This window comes from Entelurus aequoreus, linkage group LG01 (genome assembly GCF_033978785.1).
Source record: "Entelurus aequoreus isolate RoL-2023_Sb linkage group LG01, RoL_Eaeq_v1.1, whole genome shotgun sequence".
NCBI classification, from domain to species: domain Eukaryota; kingdom Metazoa; phylum Chordata; class Actinopteri; order Syngnathiformes; family Syngnathidae; genus Entelurus; species Entelurus aequoreus.
This window is the reverse complement of record NC_084731.1, coordinates 84501542-84529249: the sequence shown is the minus strand read 5'-3', so window position 1 is coordinate 84529249 and position 27708 is coordinate 84501542. Positions and strand designations below refer to the sequence as shown.

At 39.9% G+C, this 27708-nt stretch overlaps 2 protein-coding genes across 7 annotated transcripts in view; one reads left to right on the top strand and one right to left on the bottom strand.

Annotated features, from left to right (window-relative positions):
- Window positions 1-17294, top strand: part of LOC133658028 (rho GTPase-activating protein 6-like) — a 137315-nt gene extending 120021 nt beyond the window's left edge. For 2 of the 4 annotated variants that reach the window (XR_009827386.1, XR_009827390.1), the window contains exons 4-15: window positions 4039-4187; window positions 4267-4395; window positions 5804-5999; window positions 6101-6156; window positions 6490-6640; window positions 6711-6859; window positions 8068-8247; window positions 8848-8939; window positions 9023-9243; window positions 11621-11704; window positions 14313-16133; window positions 16171-17294. Coding sequence is in view for 1 of the 4 variants with exons in the window: in XM_062059640.1 (XP_061915624.1) it covers window positions 4039-4187; window positions 4267-4395; window positions 5804-5999; window positions 6101-6156; window positions 6490-6640; window positions 6711-6859; window positions 8068-8247; window positions 8848-8939; window positions 9023-9243; window positions 11621-11704; window positions 14313-14851 (1946 nt within the window). In the remaining 3 variants the exon portion in view is untranslated. Of the gene's footprint in view, window positions 1-4038; window positions 4188-4266; window positions 4396-5803; window positions 6000-6100; window positions 6157-6489; window positions 6641-6710; window positions 6860-8067; window positions 8248-8847; window positions 8940-9022; window positions 9244-11620; window positions 11705-14312 lie in introns of all 4 variants that reach the window. The other 2 variants (XR_009827389.1, XM_062059640.1) reach the window with 2 other exon arrangements.
- The window catches only part of LOC133658066 (male-specific lethal 3 homolog), a 190817-nt gene extending 168983 nt beyond the window's left edge, over window positions 1-21834 (bottom strand). Inside the window, exons 1-2 of one of the 3 annotated variants that reach the window (XM_062059697.1) lie at window positions 21692-21821; window positions 4008-4181 (exon numbers count right to left, since the gene is read on the bottom strand). The gene's annotated coding sequence lies outside the window, so the exon portion shown is untranslated. Of the gene's footprint in view, window positions 1-4007; window positions 4182-21691 lie in introns of all 3 variants that reach the window. The other 2 variants (XM_062059705.1, XM_062059722.1) reach the window with 2 other exon arrangements.
- Between the last annotated feature and the right edge of the window lie 5874 nt (window positions 21835-27708).

Below are 27708 nucleotides of genomic sequence, written 5' to 3'. Positions count from 1 at the left end.
TTACTGTAAAATATACAGGGTTTTTTTAGTGTGCATAAAAAAATATATAATATTAAAATTTATAAGCAAATTCATATATTATTCGCTGTGACAAGCGGCCTTCTAAGGACAGCCCTAATTGCAATGTGGCCCTTGACGAAAACAAGAGTGACACTCCTGATATAATAGAAAATGATGGAAATGGAACATATGGATTTTTCTGAATAAATAATAATGAATACTACAGAGTTCTTAATGCCGTCTCCGTGGCTGAATGTGCAACTCAAGTCACAACACTATAAATATTTTCTTTGGAAAAAAAAATACAACACAAAATGCAAATAAAAACAATCACTAAGGGGTTTAAGATTACAATGTAAATGATTGATAAAAACTATTCTAAATAATCAATCAATGTTTATTTTTTATTTTTATCAATGTTTAATAAGATTAAAAAAACAAAAATAGGCAGGAGCATAAAACTGAATCCCAACATGTTTTTGAGACTAGCTGTCAACTTGTCAACGATTTTTTTGTAGTTGTCGGATAGTGTATTTTATTCATTTTGATGAATTTGCTGCCTTAAAGTGACTATTTGCAATCTTTACGAGGCTGCCTAACCGAGCTAACTTTCAAAAGTGTTGTAAACATTATATCCTCCCTCTTACGACCCACGTAGCACACACTCGTGTTGTCACCAAATGATGGCTATTAGGCAAAGTTTAGCTACTAACGTTAGCTAATATTGAATGTGTAGCCTATCGTAACAGCATGACTGAAAATTGTTGTTTTCTAGTAATTTTTATTTGCCAAAAGGAAACCACGTATTTCTCCAAGCCATGTTTTTATGGTGGCGGATTTGGTCCATTTAGATGAGGGGAAACGTTTGAGGGACTAACCTCCTTCGGACATCACACCAGGGCTGCATCTTGGCTAAAATGGGGCCAGTGAATACTCAATTCGCCTTTATCAATACAAAAAAAATCGAAAACTTGTACAGATTAAATGGAAAATAACATTCAAACACTGAAATTAAAATGGCTCTTAAAATCCAGAACAATGTTTCTTTTGCCAAGTAAGTATAATGTGTGTCAATGTACTACAGTTATTTTTTTAACAAAGCGTGAAAGATTTCACTGTGTATATAAAAAGCATATTCAACAATACCGCGATAATAATGATAACCGTGATCATTTTGGTCACAATAACCGTGATATGAGATTTTTACATTGTTAGAACAAGAATGTATATGTACTGTATGTGTTTCGGTACATACACTGTGCTTCTATTGTGAAATGACTTCCTGTGCAACTGTGATTTCATCTAAAAGTATTCATATTCTCTTCATGTCATATTATGCTCCTTCCAGCGCTGCTGTTTTTAGGTTATAGAGTTTTTATCCAATCAGAATTCAGATAGCTTAGGTTGCCATGCTGTACCAAATCTGCCCGAGAAGTAAGTGAACGGACACAAACATTTGATTGGCTATCGCAACTGTCTATCAGATCACGAGTTGTTGTCAGTAAGGCCTTCTGGATGGCCTAAGGCAGATATATAGTGATGTTATGAGCTAGGCCAGGGGTCGGCAACCTTTACCACTCAAAGAGCCATTTTGGCAAGTTTCACGAATTAAAGAAAATAATGGGAGCCACAAAAAAAATTAAAATGAAAAACACTGCATACAAAGCTTAAACGCTTTGTGCTATGTTAACCAGGGGTCTCCGACACACGCACCGGCACACACTTTAATGTGGAAATTTGATGTTAGTGCGGCCCGTGAGTTTTGAATGAATGGCGCTTGATAGCGTCATACTTGCCAACCCTCTCATTTTTCCCGGGAGACTCCCGAATATCAGGGCGTGATGACACTGCTTTTAGCGCCCTCTACAGCCTACCCAAACAGCGTACCTGCTCGACCACACGTAGAATGCAGTTTCAGCTTGCTCACGTAAGTGACAGCAAGGCGTACTACCTCAGCAGCCACACATCTTACACTGACGGTACCAATACCCAGAATCCCATGCAGCCCTAACTCTTCCGCTCAACCAACGCACGGAGAGGGGTGGGGGGGTTGATGTGTGGGGGGATTTGGTGGTAGCGGGGGTGTATAATGTAGACCGGAAGAGTTAGGGCTGCATGGGATTCTGGGTATTGGTTGTGTTGTGTTTATGTTGTGTTGCGGTGGGATGTTCTCCAGAAATGTGTTTTTCATTCTTTTTTGGTGTGGGTTCACAGTGTGGCACATATTTGTAACGTAACAATGTTAAAGTTGTTTGATACGGCTACCGTCAGTGTAAGCTGTGTGGCTGATGACTAAGTATGCTTTGCTGTCTCCTATGTGTGCAAGAAAAAACAAAACATACAACATGTGGCCGGGATGGCACGCTGTTTGAAAACGCTATAGAGGACAATTACTGCAGTGCAATTAGGGCACTCCCTTTATTTAGTAATTAGAGTGTAAATAGGGTTATATTTTCCCTGGGAGGTATCTATGAGAGACACTGAGATCCATAAGTCTCCTGGGAAAATCGGGGGGGTCGGCAAGTATGTAGCTGAGCCGCATCAGAGTGGTCAAAGAGCCGCATGCGGCTCCGGAGCCGCGGGTTGCCGACCCCTGAGCTAGGCAACATAAGAACTGCATTACCCAGCATGCCACAGTAGCAAAGAGCATGCGCAGTAGCCCGGTTTAGGTTGTTGAATGTGGCCATGCCGGCAGCTTGATGTTATCTATGAGCACGCTGTGGAGTAAACTTTAAGAACTCAGCCAACACGCCTCGTCTGCATCTTTTATGATTAGACAAGACAGCACATATTTGCAAGGGCATTTTCAAGAAGGATATTTAAAGAGAAACTACATCTTGTGAGACAATGTCGGCCAACCCCGGAAGCTAGCGCAGCTGTTCTGGCGATGAAATGTGAGTTCAGATATTTTATTTCTTTATTTTTTTACGTTTAATATGTTTTTTGCCATTTTAATTTTGACAGTACCACATAAGATATGTTTTAATGGCTGATACGGTTTATTGATTTTTAAATGCGCCAGAAAATAACCCGTTTTGTACAATGCCCAGTAGTGCGTAAATGTGTTTCTGTATAGTATTTCTCCAGCAAAGGTCATGTGGGGACATAAATGATGGTATTTTGAGAGGTAATCATTGAAGTCGGACATCACTGAAGGCCTAGGTGGGAAATGCACAGCCCGCCACTGATGCTACTGATATGCAAATAAACACAGTCGAAAGAATAAAACACACCGTGATCTTTCCTCAACATGTCCAACGGAGCTGAAAACAATAACAACTTCTTTTTTTTTAATACATAATGGATTTGATTTGTGGACGGCATGCAGGGAACATTCTGGGAGTTATGACTCAGCGCCTTGCATGGTGTTTTTTAACAACTGGCAAAGTTCTCAATAAAGACCGAGCCTGACTCATTCTCATTCATTCTCTCTCAAGTCTTAGCACAATTGCCAGGGAAGACGTCGCACAAGAGGAGACCGGCCTGGTTTGATCGATGTGGTCTTGGCACAGGTGGATCGTGCGGCCCAGAAGGGGCTTTTGTGCATACGTGCAGGGCTGCATGTTGCCCGGGCCTTGTGTTCACCAGATGTGCGTGATGCTGCGAGTTTGTGGAGTAAATCTGCTATGCAGCCGGGTTTGTGGTCATGTTGAACCACGAGCCTTTCAGTTGTGGTTTTGAGCTGCAGTTCTTTGTCTTTCCTTTCACTGTTTCCTTACACATCTTCAAAAGTCATAAAGATGACAAAATACAGTTGCATAACTTGATTGAGGTTGAGGGCCAATAAAGGTGGTCAGAGGCACCACAGTTAGTGGTCAGTATGTTGTCATTTTCCAACCCAATTGACTTCCTGTGATGTCTTTACATTCACAGAACATCTGTGCTTGAACTGGTGTAAGGTTTTATGAGTAGCATGTAAAAAAGCTTCGCCCGAGCCACTGTACGGCCTTTTTCTTTCCTGCTGCTAAAGCATTGTGTGATTTTTGTCGTGTAACTTCGTCATCTACCTTCACGGCTTCTTCTTTTTGTGTCTCCCAGAAGGCGTCCCTCAAGCCTTCAGTATATCCCTCTCGCAGGTCATCGCCAACGACAGGACACACAGGCAGCGCCAGGACGGCTTTCGCCAGGATCCGCCACAGCGAGAGGAGCACAAGGACTCGTCCGACCTCGTCTCCTCCATTCTGCAGGTCAATAAGCACGAGCATCTCATTTTGAAATCCGCAGTCTCTGGTCATTAAACATACTGAACTATTGCATCGCCAACAGTTTGCCACGAAGCGGCCGTCTACTAAGGAGCTCTCGAGCAGCAACTCTTCATTGAGCTCCACATCAGAGACAGCCAATGAGTCGACGTCGCCCAACACACCTGAGGCTGCACCGCGAGTGCGCAGACGGGTGAGAGAGTCGGGTGTGTTTTCTGTCCGTTTAGATCAGGGGTATCCAAACTTTTTCACTGAGGGCCTCACACTGAAAAATGAAAGCATGCGGGGGCCATTTTGATGATTTTGATTTTCAAAACCATTACAGCTCCCTTCCATTTTGGTGGTCATTTAAGTGTTTAAAATAAGTCAATTTTTTTTTCCAACACCTAAATATCTATTGATTAATTTCAAATCTGTTGCCATAGTTTTTTATTTTTTGAATAGGTTTTATGCCCCTTTTTTTTTTAATCAACAAAACCCGTTTTATTTTGGCAAAAACACAAAGTATGCAATATTTTCCCAAAACATTTTTCAAAATGGAATATTTGATGTGAATCAATTAGAGCTTTAAATAGGTGAATAATTCATAACAAAACTGCTTTTGATTGAGTATTTTTTAAATAGTCAGACTAAAAGGTTTCAGCGATCCAAAAAGCCCTGCTCATAAAAGTATTCAACATAAGTCGTATATTAATATATATTATTTTTTACTTTAAACGCATAAATCTCTGGATCCACTTCAGATCTGTTGATTATAAATTTGTATTATTTCTTTTGGTTGGTGAACTGGGGTGTGTGACTAACAAGCAAAGCCTTTCATGCGTCTTAGCTGTAATTTGTAGGCCGTTTAGGGCTGCTACTGACTAGGCTAGTTAGCTCAATACGGCTAACGCTAGCGGCATCTGAAGTTACGGAGTTGCTCTAACTGGCGGACCCATCCCTCTAGCAGAGACAACCTCTTCATGAGAAGGGCGCAAGAAGAACACAAAGCTATACTTAGGTTTTTTCTTCACCAAGTCGATTAATTTGTCTTCGGAGTGAGGGTTTCAGACCAGGGCTAGCTTAGCTCCACTAACTTAGCAGCTAGCCAGCAGTGAAAAAAAGAGAGCAAGTGCTTTGTAAACTCGGCAAACCTACAAAATGTGTTGAAGAAGGCTGTAAAATATTTAGAAGCACACAAAATAGAAAGCTAGGACTTAGCTTTGATGACAAGGAGCACAGCCAAACCAACATCAGCGTGAACTGTTTGTTTACTTTGTCGGATAAAACTGTTTGTTACTAAACAAAAATGACAAAATATCAAACCGTTGCTGTCCAAATTCCCTGCCCGCCCCATTCTGTGACGTGGGAGCAAAATCCACCATTCACGTCACTTCTGCTTTGGGGATCATTTTATTGTATTCTTTTGAAAAGAATAGGGTAAAAAACAAGGATTTTAGTGTATAATGCAATTTCGGGAATAACGGAGTCAGTATTTTATGGACCACCACAACCGCATTATATCGAACTTTGAGTGTATTAGCGTCAGTATTGGGTCACACTTTGGACACCCCTGGTTTAGATCAACCTTCTCGAATATAAAATGCTTGTTTCGGCTTCAGGGTGGGATGTCAGTGGATTCAATCACTGACCTGGACGACAACCAGTCTCGCCTGCTGGAGGCGCTGCAGCTCTCCCTGCCTGCCGAGACACCAAATAAGAAGGAGAAACAAAGGGACAAACGGTTGAGCCTCAACCCGATATACCGGCAGGTGCCCCGTGTGGTCGACAGTTGCTGCCAACACATTGAGAAATACGGTAGGCTGTTATGTCATAGACCGAGGCTTCATTTCCGCAGTAACCTTAATTAAGCTACATTTATAATGACTGCTTTTTTGTTTCCCCTTTTGAACCCTCAGGTTTGCAGACTGTCGGAATTTTCAGAGTTGGAAGCTCCAAGAAGAGAGTTCGGCAGGTTAGTGTTGCCTAATGCATGATATATTTCGTCTCTACCATCTTGAAGTGAGTTACCTCAACTTACAAGCTCAATTGGTCCCATGACAGTGTTCAGAACTGAAACCACTGGTTTATCAATGTCTTATATTTCTGTTTAAAAAGGCATGTTACATGTTAGGCATGGAATACATTGACTTCAATGGGCGACTGTTTTGCATTCCGAGCTACTACTGTATTTCTATGCAGCTTTCCCTAATATTCTGGATAGTAGTATCATTTTTCAAACAAATATTTACACACTTCATTAAAAACAGAAATCCATCATATCTTTGACTTTTTGTTTCTGCTTCAGTTACGTGAGGAGTTTGACCGCGGCTTTGATGTCCAATTAGATGAGGAGCACAGCGTTCATGACGTGGCCGCCTTGCTGAAAGAGTTCCTCAGGGACATGCCCGACCCGCTCCTCACCAAAGAGCTCTACACCGCCTTCATAAACACAACATGTACGCTTGGAAGTGAATGTCATTCCAGGACACCTACGCTTGGCATCTGATTTGGTTGCTGTTGTTGCAGTGTTGGATCCAGAGGAGCAGCACAATGTCACCCAGCTTCTGGTCTACCTGCTCCCAGCATGCAACAGTGATACTCTCCATCGTCTCCTGGAGTTCCTGTCCACCGTGGCAGACCACGCCCACGACCGACTGGACAAGGATGGACAAGAGGTGAACTCTCACTACTGTGGCCTGTCTTTGATTTTATAGTCAAATCTGATTTGTTAGATTTTGTCCATAGTGGACAATTAGTCAAATCTGTGGCGTAATAAACACATGGTTATAATACTGTATGTAGTACCGTATACTGACTGGTCACCAAGTGTGACGTCACATGTATGTAGCTCTAGCACCTATACGGTAAATCTTCCAAAGTTAATTACAAATAATTAAAAATACTTTTCGAATACAGTCTTTCATTAAAGTGAACAAAGCAATATCTTATTTCAGACTTTTTGCACCTCAAAAAAGGCTAAAATACTTGAATAAACAAAAGGTTAGATTTTTATTTTGTCTTATATAACAAAGATACAAATCAACACTCGGAAATTGCTTTTTGTAGACGAGACCGTTGACTAGTTTGAAGGAAAACAAAGAGTGTGGTGTCGTATCTTGCGTTTGTATACGAAAACATATTTATCCATGATCATCTGGTCTTTCTGACGTTGGATATAACAACACAATGTTTTTTGTTTTTTTTCCCTCCAAGCCAGTTTGAGGTTTCGTGTTTAATTAATAACCGTAATATAATAATGTATGTTTTAGGTCGTTTTTTTTCGGCTTTAAGATGGTCTGTAAAACAATCTATGCAAAATTGTACTTAAAAGAACCACCTTTACATGTTATGCAGAAGGAAACAAATCAAAACAAGACCGCTTTAAAATGATGTTCAAATAAACCAATCATTGTTTTGTTTTTCCAATTCCCATTCATGAAAAGAAAATTCAACGACCAAAACATACACTGAGTAAAATGGATACTTTAGTGATGGCTAGAGTCGAGAAGACATCAAACTTGACTAAATAGAGGAAGTAGAAGTAACAAAGTTAATGTGGGTTTAATGTCCGACATTCGACTCCAAGGTTGATAGTTTGATCGGACTCGTCCAAATCGAATCGGCGAAACTTTGACTATTTGAAGACAGCCCTCCCAAGCTGCCGCTCCATCAGAGAAAGTTATGTTTTATGCCTTTTTGAGGCACAAAGTGGATTTCCATGTCTTATTTAGGTTGGAAAGGAAAAAGGGAACAATGAGTCTTGGAACTTGGCGTGGTTATTGTGCCATAGGACAATCAATCATCTAAACCAGCTCGTTCTGTCATAGCATGCTACAAAACTCAAGCCAGACAGTCCCAACTATGTTTTTCTTCCTCATTGCAGATCACAGGGAACAAAATGACCTCCTTGAACCTCGCCACCATCTTTGGTCCCAACCTCCTCCATAAACTCAAATCCTCTGACAAGGAGTTCAGTGTCCAAAGCTCTGCGAGAGCAGAGGAAAGCACGGCCGTCATCGCCGCGCTCCAGAGGATGATCGCCAGCTACCAGACACTCTTCATGGTCAGTCAGCTCTCATCCTGACTTTTGATGTCAGCTGATGCACTTTCACATTTTTGTGTAGACAGAAACAGACGTGTCTTGTCAGTGAGTCATCGGTGCCAGTTCTTTGGCAAAAACATCGAGAAACCTTCACCCCCGTCCCAGACAATTGAACGCCTTCTTTCCAAAATAAAATTCAGGCATGAAAGATTTTGTGTGGAGTCAGGAGAGGTCACAATTCTGCACGGATTAACTTCTTCTTCTTCGCTTGCTTTGTTCCCGTCTCTTCTCGGGATTCTCCAACGGTGCAGACAGGCAGCTCGGGTCATTTTAGGTCCAAAACTTTAAACTGTAATGTTTTGTAATCTGCCACTGCCACTCCCCTCAGGCTTACATTCCTACAGTAAGCCAATTAATCACACCAGACTTCTTCGTGTCTTGGTAAAAGTTAGGGTTTATTGTTTATTTGAAAAATGGGAGATGACATCTGTAAGTCTGAATTTATTACAGATCTGGCAACAAAGCAGGAAATGAAGACCAATGTTGACATGCCTCAATTGGCGCCTTGAGCAGGGTGATTCACTTCATTCAATTAATTAATCCAAATTGCTTTTTGTTTAGGTCCCGGCTGACTTGCAAAATGAAGTGTTGATGAGTCTCCTGGAGACAGATCCCGACGTGGTGGACTACCTCCTGAGGCGAAAAGCATCCCAGTGAGTTATAGACAGAACACAAGATTCTTTCATCCTCCCGTCTGAAGCTCTCTTTCTTAACCAAGTTTTGGTTTTCCTTGCAGGAGTCCTGATCTACACCAGTCCGAGGATCCCTTCACTCTGAGCGAGCAGCACTCCTCCAGCGATTCCAACAAAGTGTCTAGCGGGGAGGTGTCCCCCTATGACAACAACTCCCCCATCCTGAGCGAACGAAGAGGGGAGGCAGGAAAGCCGGGAGGCGCCCTGTCAGGGCAGGTGGTGGGTTGGGGTAGGGAGTCTGGAGGCTACAGCTGGGCTGCACCAGGTGAGCGGAAAATTGACACCAAAGTAGGGTTGTCAAAAGTATCGATACTTACAAACATGCGAAAAGTACATCGATAACAGCTTTTTTCAGTATTGTTAGTACCGAGACTATACAACACTTTTTCCCCGTCAAGCCGCATCAATTCTCAGCGTCGAAAAAGAACACCTGCCGTCTTTAAAAAAATATGCTTACTGTATTTTTCGGACTATAAGGCGCACTTTAAATCCTTTCATTTTCTCAAAAATCGACAGCGAGGCTTATAACCCGGTGCGCCTAATGTACGGAATAATTCTGGCTGTGCTTACCGACCTTGAAGCTGTTTTATTTGGTACATGGTGTAATGATAAGTGTGACCAGTAGATGGCAGTCACACGTAAGAGATGCGTGTAGATGGCAAGATGATGCCAGTAAACAACACCAAAATGTAAATGTTCCATGGAGAATATAGAATAATACACACAGCGCTCAAAAATCTGTCAAAATGTTTTAGTACGACTTTGGTAAGCTATGAAGCCGCACCACTTGATGGATTGTCGGAGCATTACGGCTACCCCAGTCAGACTGCTGTGCTTCAACATAAAGTACTATTGTGATGTGTGTTTAAGGACCGCAAAATGGCACCTATCAGCAGACACATTATCTGGCGTTTTGTTTCGCAATATTATACAAAACCAACTTTCCTTACCTTCTGGTACCTGCTGATGTGTATTTGGGATCTGCATAAATAATGAAAATTTGCACTCGTTCGCCATTGTAGTCCATGAAAACGCCAGTCGATAAGCTTCTTCTTTGTCTCTATCTTCTTGTTATGGGACATTCACCCTCCGCTGTTGCCATTTGTAATATAAAGTAGCGTAAAGTTCTAGCTTATATCTGTCAGTAGACTCGCTATGGAAGCGCTAAAAACTACTGGTGTAGTGGGTTTACATAATTCACCCACAGAACTTGAGTTATTAGAGAATTTTGGTCAGACGTTTTTTCACGGGACACATTTCCAGTGTTGTTATTTTTTCCGGATGAGGAGATGCTGCTCCGTTATTGATTCAAGTAAAGTCTGAATGTCATTAAGACAGTTAGCTCCATCTTTTGACACTTCTTCCACTCCCGTCCTTGCACGCTACACCGCTACAACAAAGATGACGGGGAGAAGACGCTGTCGAAGTGCAGCCACATAAATAAGACCGCCCACAAAACGGCGCATCCTGAAGCAACGGTCAGAAAGGGACTTGAAGATGGTCTGTAGAACATAATTTATGCAACATTTTGACCAAAGAACCACCATTACATGTTATGGAGACCACAAGGAAGGGTTTTAAATGTAGAAAAAAATTATAATATGATCCAATTAATGTGCATTATACTCCGGTGCGCCTTTTGTATGAGAATAGACCTGCTCATTGTCAGTGCGCCTTATAATCCGGTGCGCCCTATGGTCCGAAAAATATGGTACTTGTGAAAACCTGTCACAAATGCGAATTTGGCATGTCCAGTTCGCCTTCCCTCATAAACAAATTATATGCACCATACGCTTCACAACATACCTAATACACACCTCCTTTGCCAGAGAAAGACGTACCAAAAGAGATCCAGTTTGCTAATTCATCGATGTAGGTATTAAAAGTGAAACGAGAGAAGGAAGTGACAAAGTGGAGTGTGTATTTATACGGTCTTGAAATGCTAAATCTTTGCCGTGCGAGTGAGAGCGTAGATCTGCCACCACAAGCCCAGGGAGTGTGCTTTACCACAGCAGAAAACCTACACAAAGTTGCTATCAAACCTTTTATCACTTCTGTAGATGTTAAAAATACACAGCTTGGAGACATTTCCATTGTTTGGCACCTCTATATGTAAACCAGTGGTGTTCAAAATGTGGCCTGGGGCCATTTGTGGAAAGCAGCATTTTTATGGACATGTGGCACATTGTAGAAAATGAACACAAAAAAAAAACAAGAAACATTGACCAAAAAGGCATAACGTAAAGGAAAAAAATTATACTAATAATATATACAGTATATGAATATAAACAAATATTTGATATACTGGGAGGCTATTGTTCTTTTTTTAATGTACAGTTACCTCTTGGCAGCTGATACAGTGATTTAAATTATGTGCAAAAATATGTTGAAGCAAAGTGATCTTAAATACTGGACACTTTGAAACAGTTTTAAATAAAGTAGAGAATTTAAAAGTACTAGGGTTCAGTTTTTTTTTAATCGTAGTATCAAATAAGTGTCAAAACCCGTTGAAATTAACAGGTATCAGTATCGACTACTGCAATTCTGGTATCGTAACAAGCCTGCACCAAAGTTTAACTTGCTTTCAATGCTGGGGTAGCCATGTCCATCATTGGACCTTGTCTCTTCTTTGCTTCTTTTAGACAGTATATCGGAGGAGCATGCTAACATTTGGGGAACATGGCACACGACTCTGAAACCAACACTCCAAGACCAAACAAACACAGGTGGGCAGGTTTAAACAATAATGGCCTTAAAACCTTGGTGCTTGTACATGCTGTGTGAGTGAAAAACAATCGTTGTAGACACACACCCACAGATAGACAAACAAACCCAAACAGACGAAGCAACGTGTTTGCAATGTGTTTGCAATGTGTTTGCCTTAGTTCTGCTACAGCAATATGATAATATTGGCTCATTAATGGGTAAAAAAGGAGCAGAATGAAAAGAACATTTCCCCTCTGGGGGACAAAAAAAAAGGACTAATTGAAATGAAAGGCATACACTGTTACATCATGCAAAAGAGACAAGCCAGACCAGACTTGTTAAAAAAACATTTGTTTTCTGTGAACCTAGAAACAGTTTGAAGGACCCGTTGTGTCCAGATGACCAAAATTGACCTAACACTTTCTCTTTATGTATTTGTATGCTCCTGAAAATGAATCTGGCAGTCATTTCCCATAATATCAATTAGTTTTTGAATAATCGTTAGATAACTAACTGTATTTGGAACGTCCCCTTTCCAAAGCCAGACTCGCTATGTCTCTCCGTCTTGGTGTGACATCATCTACAGAACTGGAGCTCATTTCCCTGCATAGACAGTGTAGATAAAAAGGCATATAAAATCATACTTGCCAACCCTCCCGGTTTTACCGGGAGACCCCCGGAATTCAGCGCCTCTCCCGATAACCTCCCGGAAGAAATTTTCTCCCGATAAACTCCCGGAATTCAGCCGGAGCTGGAGGCCACGCCCCCTCCAGCTCAATGCGGACCTGAGTGGGGACAGCGGTGACAGTCTGTTTTCACGTCCGCTTTCCCACAATATAAACAGCGTGCCTGCCCAATCACGTTATAACTGTAGAATGATCGAGGGCGAGTTCTTGGTTTCTTATGTGGGTTTATTGTTAGGCAGTTTCATTAAAGTCCTCCCAGCGCGGTAACAACACACAACAACAGCAGTCACGTTTTCGTCTACCGTAAAGCAGTTCGTCTGCCGTAAACAGCAATGTTGTGACACTCTTAAACAGGACAATACTGCCATCTACTGGATAGCCTCCGGAACACTGAAATTCAAGTATTTATTTTATTCATATGTATAATAAAATAAATATATATATATTATATATATATATATATATATACATATATGAAATACTCGAGTTGGTGAATTCTAGCTGTAAATATACTCCTCCCCTCTTAACCACGCCCACCGCCCCCAACAACACCCCCACCCCCCACTCCCCACCTCCCGGAATCGGAGGTCTCAAGGTTGGCCAGTATGTATAAAATATTATCTTCACTTAATTGCATGTTTTTGTCGTCCTAGCCCATGATTACATCAAAACTGATATAGTCAATATTAAGAGCAAAAAATAAATGTGAAATATTTGCAGTTTCCGGACTTTCCTTTTCTTCCATAAACACCACAGCCTGTTTACTCATGCTCTTTTAGCATTTCCTCAAGTTTTTTGAGCAAAACATCAGTTGAAGAGGACGCAAATAGAATACTAGATGCTTATTTCTTTTTTTTTTTCTTGTTTTTGAGCACCGGTTCTGCCCTGCTTTCTCTGTCTTTCTACAGGTTTTAACTCAGTCTCTCTCCCCTCAAGGTTGCTCCTGATTTTTGGGATTGCAGTTGGTTTGAGTCTTTTGGAAAAAAAAATCCCTCCAAACTACTTGCACAAACCTTTTGCGCAAGTCAATTTGACTGGGGAGGTCCATACTTTCCTCATATTGCCATCATTTGGAAATGTATTCAGGCTGACTACTTCTTCAGGTCGTCTTGCTACAACCTGCAACAATGCAACTGGCAGACATTTTTGCTAATTCCTTATATTTTTTTTGGACAGAAATATAACATTATTCTAGATGAAGATGCTACCAAAACACAAACTACACAATACGAAACGGCCTCCATTCTTCTGTAGGTGACGCTGATGCTGGCCCGCCCATGTTTTGGAGCTAAAAGTGGGTGTTCCAAAATGTACTGAAACTTGTTAGAAAACAAGTCTAAAATCTCTATTGTGTCTATTTTGTGGAGAATATTCCCTGTAAACATCCATTTTAAGGTCAAGAACTATGAAATAAGTGCCAAAGTTGTTCGCATTAGAGGGCCCCTTAAAACTAAAAAAGCACTTACAGAGTGCAAATCTCTGCCAGGTCTTATCTCCCAAATCATAAAAAGGTCCTGAATCCAGATGGTTATCCGGAGCAGCCCCAAAATGTAACCACTTTTCCCACTTCTGACTTTTCCTGAATCGAAGACGAAATTCTACTTATGACTTTATAAGCTAGCTTCAGTGTAATGAAATAAATAGAGTCAAGCCTGGTTTCAGTCATCCACTGTCTTTGTCTCTGCGGGTGGAGGCTGGCTAGCATCCACACACACACAAGTTGAAACTCCTAACATAAACGTAGGATAACATTGTAAAATGATCTGGATCAGCCCCAAAATGTCATTACTTTTACTTTATCCTATTTTGTAAGTTTTCGGTAAAGTAGATAAAAATCCGACTATAACTTTTTCAGCTGTGTATATTGAAGTTACACTAACTTTGAACTACATTTATGTGACAATATTTGACTTCACTGACATTGCAGATGTTTTGTTACTAGGATCCCATGGCAACGTGTCAGAAGGAAGCTCCCGCAGCTCACAGGATGGACTTGATGGCGACAGCAGACACCCGCCAATGGCACAAACCACGAGAACAGCGCCTTGCGTTGCCGAGTGCAGGCCCCACCCGCCGGTGACACGCATTTGCAGGAGCCCTCATGTGAACGCAAGGCGGCCGCACCAGGAGCTTACTGCCAACCCTGCATCGGCAATGTTGCACGTGAGCCGAACGGAGCTGGTCCAGTACGGTCATGGGGCTAAAGTCAGGGCGAACGCTAACGAGATCGGCTCTGCCCTTCGTTGCCCTCCCCCTTATAACGCTCATCACCGACTGGCCGCATGTCAGAGTTCACCCCAGTTGGCGGCGCCTCAGCAGCACCCTCTGCAATACAGAAAGCCGAGTGCGGAGCAGAAAAACTCGGAGGGGACGATGATGCCGCACAGCCCCGAGTGGCAGGACTGGCAGAGGGACCGCTGGCAAATCTGGCAGCTGCTATCTTCAGACAACGCGGACACATTGCCCGAAACGCTGGTGTGACATCATCAAGTCCTGCTTCGTGCCAGATTCGATCCACGCGTGACAATCATATTTCCTTCCCGTCCATATCTGGATCTACCAGCATGTTCACGCCATGGCATTGTTGTTTACATGTTCAGCTGCTGCCTTCTATGAACATCCATGAGCCACCACTCACTTTTCTATGTTCGGATATTGTTTCTGCCCCACATGTCGGTTTAGGAAAAATACCCACCGGAAAATACCTCAAAAATCCCCACAACTTTACAGAACATTCTAATTCCGTTCTGCCTTCGGGGCGAACAATAGGAAATATGCCTGTCAAGTTAGTAAAAAGGCAACTGAGGACTACAGTAAGTCCTTGGCTTTAGTCGCTGCTAAATGCAGACTTTTGGTACGCACCACTAAAGGAGTGCAGCTCTTCAAACTGATCAAATATTTTATCAGCCAGATCTACCTAAAGTCTGTCGTCCTTCAAGCTTTTAATGTAAATGTTAGTCTTTGTAAGACTCAGTGTTGAATGTAATCGTAATATAAAAGCACTCAGCTGTAAGTATGACACCCGCTGCACTATAAGACGTGCCAAATATGTGTTGTTGTTTTTTAAACTTCAGGATCGTCTTTGGTTTCATGTGGTGTATTTGTTGAGAGAAAGGGTCACATTTAGGCCAAGAATGTTTGCATAGCATTTCAGAAAGTATCCATTTTCAGCTCCTGGCGTACGTTAGTAAAAATACACTCTGTGATAAAAGAAAAACAATGGTTATATTGTTTAATACTGACATTTTAAAAAGTATTTGTTAAAACCAGGCAGACCCTAATTTGAAAAACATAACTACTAAACTTTGTGTTTCACCTAATATTTTTTCTGTAAGAAATTAGCAATTATATCCACAGCTAAAACATATGCAGCGTCTTTCCTCCATAACCCTTTACAAATACTGTATATCAAAAATGATATGAAATTGTACTATAGGATGGTAAACTCTTATTTATTCGGTTTAATAGTTAATTGTTTTTCAACCACTGTAGTGTGCCGTGACATATTGTCTGGTGTGCCGTGGGAAATTATGCAAATTCACCTAATTGGTCTGGACCGCTTTTCATCAGTAATGATGGCAACATCAGGTCTTCTAAGCATTGTAAATTTGTTTTTTTTCGCAAACCAATGATTATAATCCGTAAATATTGTGCCGTTGTTGAGTGCCTGTGCTGTCTAGAGATCGGCAGAGTAACCATGTTATTAGTAATTAGTGATGCATGGATGGTTATAGTTTAAATTCATATCGAACAATTGAGTCAGGTATTTGATGAGAACGACTTTATATTGTCAATTCTAGCTACTGAGTTTCATTTTTAACATTGTCTGCTGGTGGTGTGCCTTGGGATTTTTTCAATGAAAAAATATACCTTGGCTCAAAAAAGGTTGAAAAACACGATAATACTTAACTGACAAGGTTTAGTTAAAAAGGTGTTTCAGCATGAAATGAAACATATGACTTAAACAGCACTTCTATTTGAAAACCAAAACAGCCAACCCTTCTCCAAAGATTTAGTCAGGTGGATATTTGCTGGCAAATATTAACACATTTTTAAATGATGGCGTATTTTTTATTTTTTTGAAGGACTAATGTACAAGAAAGACAACCAAGCATTGTGGTTAGGATCTGGCGCCACCCACTGCCAGATTATTTTGCTGCTGCCTTCTTTTAAAAAAACAAACAGGTAGCACTCCCGAGATGTACATGTAAGTGAGAATAACTGTAATATTTGTCCCTTACCAGTCCAGAAGGCTGTTAATTGACGGCTGGTTACAGTTGAGTTGTTAGGATAAATGTATTTGTTGCATTCCTTGTAAAAAACGCCACCAAAGCAGGACGGGCTTGACTCCTTCTTGTTCAAGCTCAACAACAACTCGTTCTCCTAACGCTCTCTTTTAACTACAGTCCGTCCCCTATTAGGGTATAGGGAAACATGAGCACATACGGAACTCAAATGTAGGGAATAATGTGTAGGACTATAAACAAAATACTAAACATAACAAACGTGCCACTTCAAAACAATAATCACTGAATAACACTTAAATAAGAATACCAGACCACATTAAAGGTTTCAGGAGGAAATAAGCGTGCTGTAGCTTTTAGTTATATCTCCGCACAAACCAATCAAGGTTTATATTTTGTGAAATGTTCCGCAAATATGCTTTGCTTCTCTCAGTATTATGATATACAGAATGTATGTTTTTGTTGAAAATTAAAAAAAAAAAAAAAGAAAATGTATATAGATGTGTGTATACAATTGGTCAGAGTGTTTTCTCACCAGCTTTAAATCCTATCGTGCCAATTCTTTTTTTATTTTTTACATCAGTGGGTGGTCCAATTTGTCATGCAATGTTTTGCTATTTGCTTTTTTTTGTATCATGTCATCCGTATGCTACAGTGGAATAAATATGATTTATAGTGTACACTGTTGTTGAGCTATCTGTTTTTCGTTTGGGAAGTGTAACAGGCCCGTAAACAGATTATGTGTGTGTAGTTCTGTCGCGACCAAAGAAATGATGAAGCAGATCGCAGCATCAGTTGTCTTCTCTCACTGCAGTCTGACTGACTTTATTGTCAAAATGTTTCTTGCTTTGTTTGTTTTACATTCACTCATTTTGACATTCTAAATCAGGTCATAGCCCACATAAATCAAATCACCAACTCAACATTCACCTTTAAGTCCATACATCTGATATCCATATGCAATAATATTAGCCTAAATGACTACTTTAATGTTCAACCTTAACGCTAGAAGTAAATACAGTGTTGGCGTTAACGCACTTTTTGTGTCTTTTTACGCATTGAAATCAGAAAGGACGCGCAATTCCAGAAGCCCGGGCGTCCCCCGGATGCGGATTATTAATATTTTTTTACTGCCCGGTTTGCTTGTTTTTTAAAATTTCATCGATTATCGCTTTCCGCCGGTGTTTTGTTTATATTCGCCGGATCAAATATCCGTCCACGTTTATTGCGTTTTTATTGGTCGTAAATTTTGATCTGAAAGTTTTATCAATCACAAATATGCACTATGACAACTTTACCGCGAGGGGCTGTCAAAAGAAAGTCAACACTAAGGTGAAATGTAATTTAGAAAAAGATGCAATGTTGACTAATAATACAAAGCTGTTTTTTCTTTAAAACTGTCATTGCTCAAAACATAATATTGAATGAAAATAAAACATTTTTTTAATGAATTATTGACCTATCCAAGGCTCCGATTACTTCACATCAAATATTCCACTTTGAAAAATATTTTTAGTGGAAGATTTTGCATATTTTGTGTGTTTGCCATTAATAAAAACAGTTTTCTTTGACAAAAAGGGCAGAAAACAAACTAACAAACAAACGTAGAATTGACAGATAGATCTGACTTTGATGTAGACTGTAGAGATTTAAGCGTTAAATAAATAATGCATGTATACCCTTGCACACCATTATCATCATTTCATGACCGAAGCAAAAAACATTTTACACTGAAATAAATACACCTACAACTTATTAAATACAAATATAGAAAAAATACCGGCAGCGGTAAAGTTTAGATCCATGAAGGAATTAAGAAACTGAATAAACTTACAAATGCATAAAAATGTGTTTTCTTTTGTATTATTTTTTTTTAAATGAATTATGTAATGTTTATGACAACCTTTTTCCAAAACACAATATAGAATGTGAGATATAACAGGATTATGCATACATTTATCATCTGTTTTCAAAACGGTTACAAAAAAGTGGGACCCCAAAAATGTACTGTGGGACCCCATTTTTATGACTTGATGGGGTCCCTCGGACCCCATTTTGAAAATTCCTAGCACCGACACTGAAATATACTTTTATCTTAACTAGAGATGTCCGATAATATCAGCCGGCCGATATTATCGACCGATAAATGGTTTAAAATGTAATATCGGAAATTATCGGTATCTAAAAGTAAAATTAATTACTTTTTAAAACGCCGCTGTACGGAGCGGTACATATCCGGTAAAACACGGACGTAGGGAGGAGTAGAGCAGTTGCATCTTCCAGTCAGCAGCCCCTCCCCTCTCCTCTCTCACACACAACACAGGAGTTGACGACTGCAGCATGAGAGGTTTACTGGCGACGCTTGATGGCCTCATCAAACCGCTGCGAGCGTAGCATAACAACAAGAGTGTGTTGTTGCCGGTGCTGTAGCCGTGGCTAACAAGCGAGATCGCTCGGTGACTGACTAACGACACCATGTCTATGGTTTGGGATTATTTGAAAGTGTGTCTGACAGATAAAAAACTGGCAATTTGCAATGACTGCAAAAAGTTGGTTATGCGAGGAGGAACCAAGACGTCTTCCTTTAATACAAGCAATTTGATCTCCCACCTCTTCAAGAATCATAAAGAGATACAAGATGCATACAAGCGGAAGATGGATGAAAAGCAAACACAGAAAGCAGCTTGCAGTGAACAGAGGTGCCCTGTCTCAACGCAGCATTTCAGAAGCTCTGGCTGACTGGTAGGCCACTTTAAGCACTCACCACCAGCTTGCAGCACATTTGTGTTACTCATACAAATACGTTAGAGCAGTGTTCCTTAACCTTTTTGTAACTGCGGACCGGTCAACGCTTGAAAATGTGTCCAACGGACCAGGGGCCGTACTTATCAAGCTTCTTAGAATTACTCCTAAGAAGTCTGCTAAGAGTTGACTTAAGAGTAAATAAATTATTCGCTGAAAGCTGCACTTAAAAGTTAGTTATCAAGCGTCTTACTCACACTTTCAGCGAAGTGTAGGACTGAATCTTAAGTGTCACACTCAGAGCTGAATTACGACATTACTATGTGCCGTAAACGGAATTTTAGGTGACGTCATTTCTGTGTCCATAGAAATGACCAATCACGGAAGGGAATCCGTTGTCTAAGAATAAAGAAATATCTTGGAAATATTTAAGTGGACAATGGGAGTGTATATTTTGACAATAAACTACAAAATAATACAAAACAAACTAGTCCCCGCCGGCACTCACGCTACCGCTCCCTCTCTTCTCTCGCCCACACACTCACTGACGTCACTCACCTCAAGGCCACACACATACTGTCATAACATTTTCTTTCCAATTCATTAATTAGGCAACTAATTTGAAACTGGTGTGGGTGGCTCTATATATACTAGCCCACTGCAGACACATGCACAAATCAACAAAGAATCGAAAAGTATTAAATCTGTGACAAAAATAATATCCGCTCTGTCTAAACGATACCGTTTGATCAGCTGCTCGTCATCAAAAAAAAACAAAAAACATTGTTCCGTTCCCTGAACGTTCGCGCACGTCTCTCTCGCCTCAGTGCCATCCCCTGCTGGCAACTCCTAACCACTTAAGACACCTCTGAAGGTCTCTTAAATATCGTGGAGAGTAGGAGTGATTCTTAGACTTAAGAACGTTGATAAAAAGCTTTTATTCTTAAGTTTGAGAGTAGGACTAAATTTCGCAAATTCTCAGGACTTAAGTGTAAAATGGCACTCTAAGAAGCTTGATAAGTACGGCCCCAGGGGCGGGGGGGAATTAAAAAAAAAATATATATATATATTTTATTTTTTTTGTCATTAAAAAATACAATCATGTGTGCTTACGGACTGTATCCCTGCAGACTGTATTGATCTATATTGATTTATAATGTAGGAACCAGAAATATTAATAACAGAAAGAAACAACCCGTTTGTGCGAATGAGTGTGAATGAGTGTAAATGGGGGAGGTTTTTTGGGTTGGTGCACTAATGGTAAATGTATCTTGCGTTTTTTATGTTGATTTAATACAATAAAAAAAATGAAAAAATATTTATTTCTTGTGCGGACCGGTGGTTGGGGACCACTGCGTTAGAGCAGGGCAGATTGAGACCAGTTTATAATTTCCTGTTATACAGTATGCCAGGCAGTCTACTAAAGGAGGACTATGTTATTGTTTACTTTATTACTCTAGTATACTCTGGACTGAAGCTGTGTGCCTTCATTGTTTTTGTAGCTGTTGTTTTGAGGCATGTTTAAAAAAAAAAAAAAAAAAAATGCACTTTGTGAAAGTCAAAGTATAGTATTTCCCATAGTTGTAGTGGGTATTAGGTTTATCTCAGGGAGAGCATGTCCCAAATTCCAAGCTGCTGTTTTGAGGCATGTTAAAAAAAAGAGTGCACTTTGTGACTTCAATAATAAATATGGCAGTGCCATGTTGGCACTTTTTTCCATAACTTGAGTTGAAGTTGTTCTTTTATTTTGGAAAACCTTGTTACTTTGTTTAATGCATCCAGCGGGGCATCACAACAAAATTAGGCATAATAATGTGTTAATTCCACAACTGTATGTATCAGTATCGGTTGATATCGGAATCGGTAATTAAGAGTTGGACAATATCAAAATATCGGATATCGGCAAAAAAGCCGTTATCGGACATCTCTAATCTTAACAGTTACATTTGTGTTTGTCATTTTAGCTAAACTGTTAATGAAGTACATGGTCATTCAATGCAATTGAATAGGAAATCCCAACATGTCAGTGAGCGAGTACTTAAAAATATAAAGATATCATTGAAAACATTTTGACACAACATACTTTTATCATGTACAGGGAGCCATAAGTAAATGAAGTTTGAGCCTCTTAGACTAATCACACTACATTCACTGAGCTTAACCGACAACGTAGCAATTAAGCTAGATCGTGTAGCAGTAGGGATTGTGTCACGTTTAGGGACCTCAAAAGTACACAAATTGAATGTCCTGCTCATCAAACTCTCCACCAATAGCTGCTTGCACTTTATAATGAACACATTAAATCAATGATGTTTAGTTTTGATACGTGACTAACCTGTAAGGAACAAAGAAATGACGAGGCAGATATCAGCACCTGTTGTCTTCCCTCGCTGCAGTCTGACTGACAGCAACCTCATTGAAGACCATTTACCTTTTTTACTAACTCACTGAGGTGGCATTGCCCCCTGGTGGCGAAATGGAGACACAACTCCCCACACGAATGTTCATTAAAATGACATATAGAGGCTTTGCAGCTGACGTCATCAGCCACGTGACATTAGCTTGGCGGCCATCTTGCCGGTCACCAGTTCACTGCCGGTGTTGTGCCTGAAAACGCACCCCTGCCATAGAATGCACCCCCTGACGCGGGAGCACGCTTACGTCACTCGTCTCGAAAAGTATATCTAAACTCGGCTGGAATCACCGTAGTGGCTGAAATCGCCTCTTTTAAATCGCCTCTTTCAGCATAAAAAAAAGTACATAAAGTGAAATAATCCAAGTTTTCTTTACTTTTGGATGGATTAAAAATTGTGAGCCTTTAATGATTTCGCCGTCATTCAAGTGGCTGAAATCGCCTCTTTCAGCATAAAAAAAATACATAAAGTGAAATAATCCACGTATTCTTTACTTGTGGATGGATTAAAAATTGTGAGCCTTTAATGATTTCGCCGTCATTAGATCAGATAAGGCGATAACAATAACCAATTAATATTGGAATATTTGCTGTCCCGAAAATGTAGTATTAATTGTCTACCTTGAAGAAGTGGAGTTAGGGTGGGGGTGCATTTTCAGGCAGGACGTTCAGGCCTGCTGCCTGAGAATGCACCCCCACCCTAACTCCACTTCTGGTGGTCCAATTTTCACATGGTTTTCACTGTACATTGAGGGGGCTATGATGAGTCACCAGGGTGAGTGCCAAAAAATTGTGAGCCTTTAATGATTTCGCCGTCATTAGATCAGATAAGGCGAAAACAATAACCAATTAATATTGGAATATTTGCTGTCCCGAAAATGTAGTATTAATTGTCTACCTTGACAGCTTACTGTAAAGAATATATACACCAAAGTAAACCTCACTATGTACTTTTTTAGAGACATCAAGGAGAACGAATGTTTGCTGCTTCATTCGACGTGTTGTCGTGATCCAATACTCGTATTCTAAAAAATATGACATTTTCTTTAACTTTAAGAAGCTCATGGGTGGATGGATGAATAAATAAATGAATGCAACTGATATCTACGATTGATTTGGTTTTAAGAAGTTTCAAATTGAACATTCACAAAAAACGTTAAGTACCCGAAGTACCAGAGGTGGAGTTATGATGGGGGTGCATTTTCCACAGCTGCCGTAAAATGCACCCCCTATCTATCTCTGGTTAGGAAGGTCATAGAGACTTGACACTCACCCTGGTGACTCATCATAGCCCCCTCAATGTACAGTGAAAACCATGTGAAAATTGGACCACCAGAAGTGGAGTTAGGGTGGGGGTGCATTCTCAGGCAGCAGGCCTGAACGTCCTGCCTGAAAATGCACCCCCACCCTAACTCCACTTCTTCAAGGTAGACAATTAATACTACATTTTCGGGACAGCAAATATTCCAATATTAATTGGTTATTGTTTTCGCCTTATCTGATCTAATGACGGCGAAATCATTAAAGGCTCACAATTTTTAATCCATCCACAAGTAAAGAATACGTGGATTAGTTCACTTTATGTACTCTTTTATGCCGAAAGAGGCGATTTCAGCCACTTGAATGACGGCGAAATCATTAAAGGCTCACAATTTTTAATCCATCCAAAAGTAAAGAAAACTTGGATTATTTCACTTTATGTACTTTTTTTTATGCCGAAAGAGGCGATTTAAAAAAGGCGATTTCAGCCACTTCGGTGATTACAGCCGAGTTTAGATATACTTTTCGAGACGAGTGACGTAAGCGAGTGATGTAAGCGAGTGACGTAAGCGCACTCCCGCGTCAGGGGGTGCATTCAATGGCAGGGGTGCGTTTTCAGGCACAACACCTGTCAACGACTCACACACGCTTTGTTGTTTGATCTGCTGCTATTTGAGCTTGGAAATGCCAGAAACCTGCTGTGCTGTTGGATGTAGCAATAGACGAGGCGATAAACCAAATCTTAGCTTCGGATCGCGGCGATTTGTCGTGAACGATGGAAACCTACGATGTACACAAGGATATGCAATGAACACTTCATAGCAGGTATGTAAACAAACTATTCACCCCTGATTTGTTTCACAAAATGTGAAATAATACAATATGGGATGATACAAATATGATTGTTGAAAATGCTGGGTGCATTTTTAGAAAGGCAGCAAGAGCAGCAAGCCAGGGAATGGAATGATTTCTTCAGTTCACCCCCCCTAGGTACCGTTTTTATTTTTTCATGATGCCTCATCTGATTGGCTTGAAAACTTTATCAATGTAAATGTTGAGCTTCATATTGGAATTGAACAATTAATTATCATGAGTGAATGCATTGGGAAATTTCAAAAAAAAATGATGATGGTCCTTGTGAAACAATTTTTTTCTAATGAAGCATTTTTGAACAAGAGGCTTTTTGTTACTTCATTTGGCACAAGGTAAAATCTACATTGGTAAAGTTTTCAAGCCATTGGCAAAAGGTTAACATTTTTATTGGAAAAGTTTTCAAGCCAATCAGATGAGGCATCATGAAAAAAATAAGAAAAAAATAAAAACGGTAGCAACTTAAACAGGTATCTGAATGATTTCACTCTATTCAGTTTTTTAATATGTCAAGTTATGAAATCCCCATTAACAACGTGCTTAATTATTTATGGCAGTCATTATGAATAATGTGATTGTTTAATTGTTTCAGGTGCAAAAAGCGAAGATCTACTATCCCCAGACTATGTGCCAAGTATATTTGAGCATACCCAGTCACCTCACAAACGAAAACTCAAATGTTCAATGAAGATCTTTGAGAGAAGACAAAATCTCAAGCAGCGTAAGAGAGACCGCGAGAGGGCATTGGCAGCAGCAGCAGCACTTGTCAATATTTCCCAGTCTGTCCCTTGTGAAAATGATCAACTACCCGCTGGTGAAGATGTGGTGCACGCTGAGATTCGAAAAGAAGGCAGCTTAATCCACTAGATGTTGAGGGCACCAGAGAATTAGCTGCTGTCCGTATCCATGTAGAGAGAGTTTTTGGACTCGCAAGACAAAAGTATACCATGATGGAAAATATCATACCCATCTCTTTATTGTCATCTGATGACAGTGGTTTCACAACATTAGATAAAATTGTACAAGTGTCATGCGCACTTACAAATGTATCCGACCCAATTGTACCATTTCAGTAATGATGTTGCATCCATATTTTTTCTGTAATAAATACCAGGAAAGAATCTTACAGAAGCAACTTTTTCTGTTTTACTTCCAACTTCTTACAGTTAGGGCAAAACCATCGTTGTGGGACTTGTTTTATGCCAAGACATTTCATGTGGAATGCTTTGATGCTGCAGTTCTCGGATGAATGTGAACATGTTTCACCCAATCCAGCCATGCAGGTACAGTGGCAGCACAGGATCTGACCATCTTTCGCTATTGCTACCCAAGGTCTGAGGGGAGGATCATTCATCCGTTGAGAGTGTTTTACCTGAAACAGATAATATGACATACCTTATATTATTATCAGTCCCTAATTTGGATATAATATACAAGGCTAGACCTCTTACTGTCCATTTATGCATATTTTACCTGGCATTTGGTAAAATTTCTAATTAATTATTCATTAAATTAGCCTGAAAATTCAAACCTGGTTCATTTTGAGCAAGAAACCAAAATTAATTATCAAGCATGAATTCTAAAAATTATTTTTGTAGAAACTGTTTCATAAGCTCTATACTGAATAGTTGGAAATTATGTAATGTTGTTTTATTGTAGGAATTAATTTCTCAGATTTCAATATGAAGCTCCTGGAAACAGTTTTTTACAAAGCAATTTTTGATAGAATTTTTTTATAATATTGTTTGGTCACATCCTTAAACTGAATACGATAAATTTTCAGGCTAATCTTTTATTACAAAAAGCCTCCTGTTCAAAAATGCTTAATTAAAAAACTGTTTCACAAAGTCTATAGTAGTTTTTTGAAATTATGTAATGCATAGAGAAAAATTGGAAAATTTCAATATGAAGTTTGTGAAACAATTTTTAATTAAAAGCATTTTTGAACAGGACACCTTTTGTAATTAAAAAAAAGCTTAACAATGTGAGTTTTCATTAGAATCACTTCAGTAGTTTTTTCACATTTACACTGTTACTGCCATGCAGATTCGTAAACAGACAGTAGGCTCTTCTGTGTGTGCTTTTTCCTTACCTTGGTCATGAGAAGAAATCGATTCTTGTTTGGAATCTGCCATATCAGCCCATCATGCACAAAACCTGCTGTAAAATACATGTAGGCATCCAGACTATTGTATGCTTTAAGGTCCTTTCCAGTGTACGGAGATGGTGAATCGACAAGGTAATTATAAATGTCTGGATATGAAAGTTCAGGCAGGTCGGCTGTTGCAAAATGCTCAGGTGATTTTAGCATGCTTCTCGGTAAAAGGTACGGATCCTTTGTGCCAACAAGGTTCAACTTCTCTCGGTAACGTTTCTTGGACTCTTCATCCAAATGCACAACTTCATTGGATAGCAAATCAGCCATAATTCGGATGAAGTCGGTGAAAATGTAGCGCAGAAATCAAACTGAATCTGTACGAACACGTAGGAACGAGCTGACCGGTTGATGGCGGCGTAACACAAAGTCACATGATAAAACCACGTGACTGCAAAGCCTCTATTGGCTCTTGCATACAAATATACACGTGATAATAATAGACACTGGAGTTGTCCCGATACCAATATTTTGGTACCGGTACCAAAATTATTTCGATACTTCTAAATAAAGGGGACCACAAAAAATGGCAAAAATTCTTAGAGTACATTAAAGATATCGTTCTTATTGCAAGTTTGTCCTTAAATAAAATAGTGAACATACAAGACAACTTGTCTTTTAGTAGTAAAGTAAACAAACAAAGGCTCCTAATTTAGCTGCTGACATATGCAGTAACATATTGTGTCATTATTTATTCTATTATTTTGTCAACATTATTAAGGACAAGTGGAAGAAAATGAATTATTAATCTACTTTTTCATTTACTGTTAATATCTGCTTACTTTCTCTTTTAACATGTTCTATCTACAAGTATGTTAAAATGTAATAATCATTCATTCTTCTGTTGTTTGGATACTTTACATTAGTTTTGGATGATACCAAAAATTTGGGTATCAATCCGATACCAAGTAGTTACAGGATCATGCATTGGTCATATTCAAAGTCCTCATTTGTCCAGGGACATATTTCCTGAGTTTATAAACATAATATGATTTTTTTTTTTTTTTTAAACGAAAGAAGATGTGATGCCCAACAATATTGACGTAATCATAGTAGTATCAAGTAGATACGCTGTTGTACTTGGTATCATTACAGTGGATGTCAGGTGTAGACATACTTGCCAACCCTCCTGATTTTCCCGGGAGACTCCCGAATTTCAGTGCCCCTCCCGAAAATCTCCCGGGGCAACCATTCTCACGAATTTCTCCCGATTTCTACCTGGACAACAATATTGGGGGCGTGCCTTAAAGGCACTACCTTTAGCGTCCTCTACAACCTGTAGTCACGTCTGCCTTTCCTCCATAAAAACAGCGTGCCGGCACAGTCACATAATATATGCGGCTTCTACACACACATAAATGAATGCAAGTCATACCTGATCAACAGCCATACAGGTCACACTGAGGGTGGCCGTATAAACAACTTTAACACTGTTACAAATATGCGCCACACTGTGAACCCACACCAAACAAGAATGACAAACACATTTCGGGAGAACATCCACACCGTAACACAACATAAACACAACAGAACAAATACCCAGAACCCTTTGCAGCACTAACTCTTCTGGGACGCTACAATATACACCCACGCTACCACCAAACCCCACGTCCCCAACACCGCCCAATGAGGCAAGATCACCCGTACTGTGCTG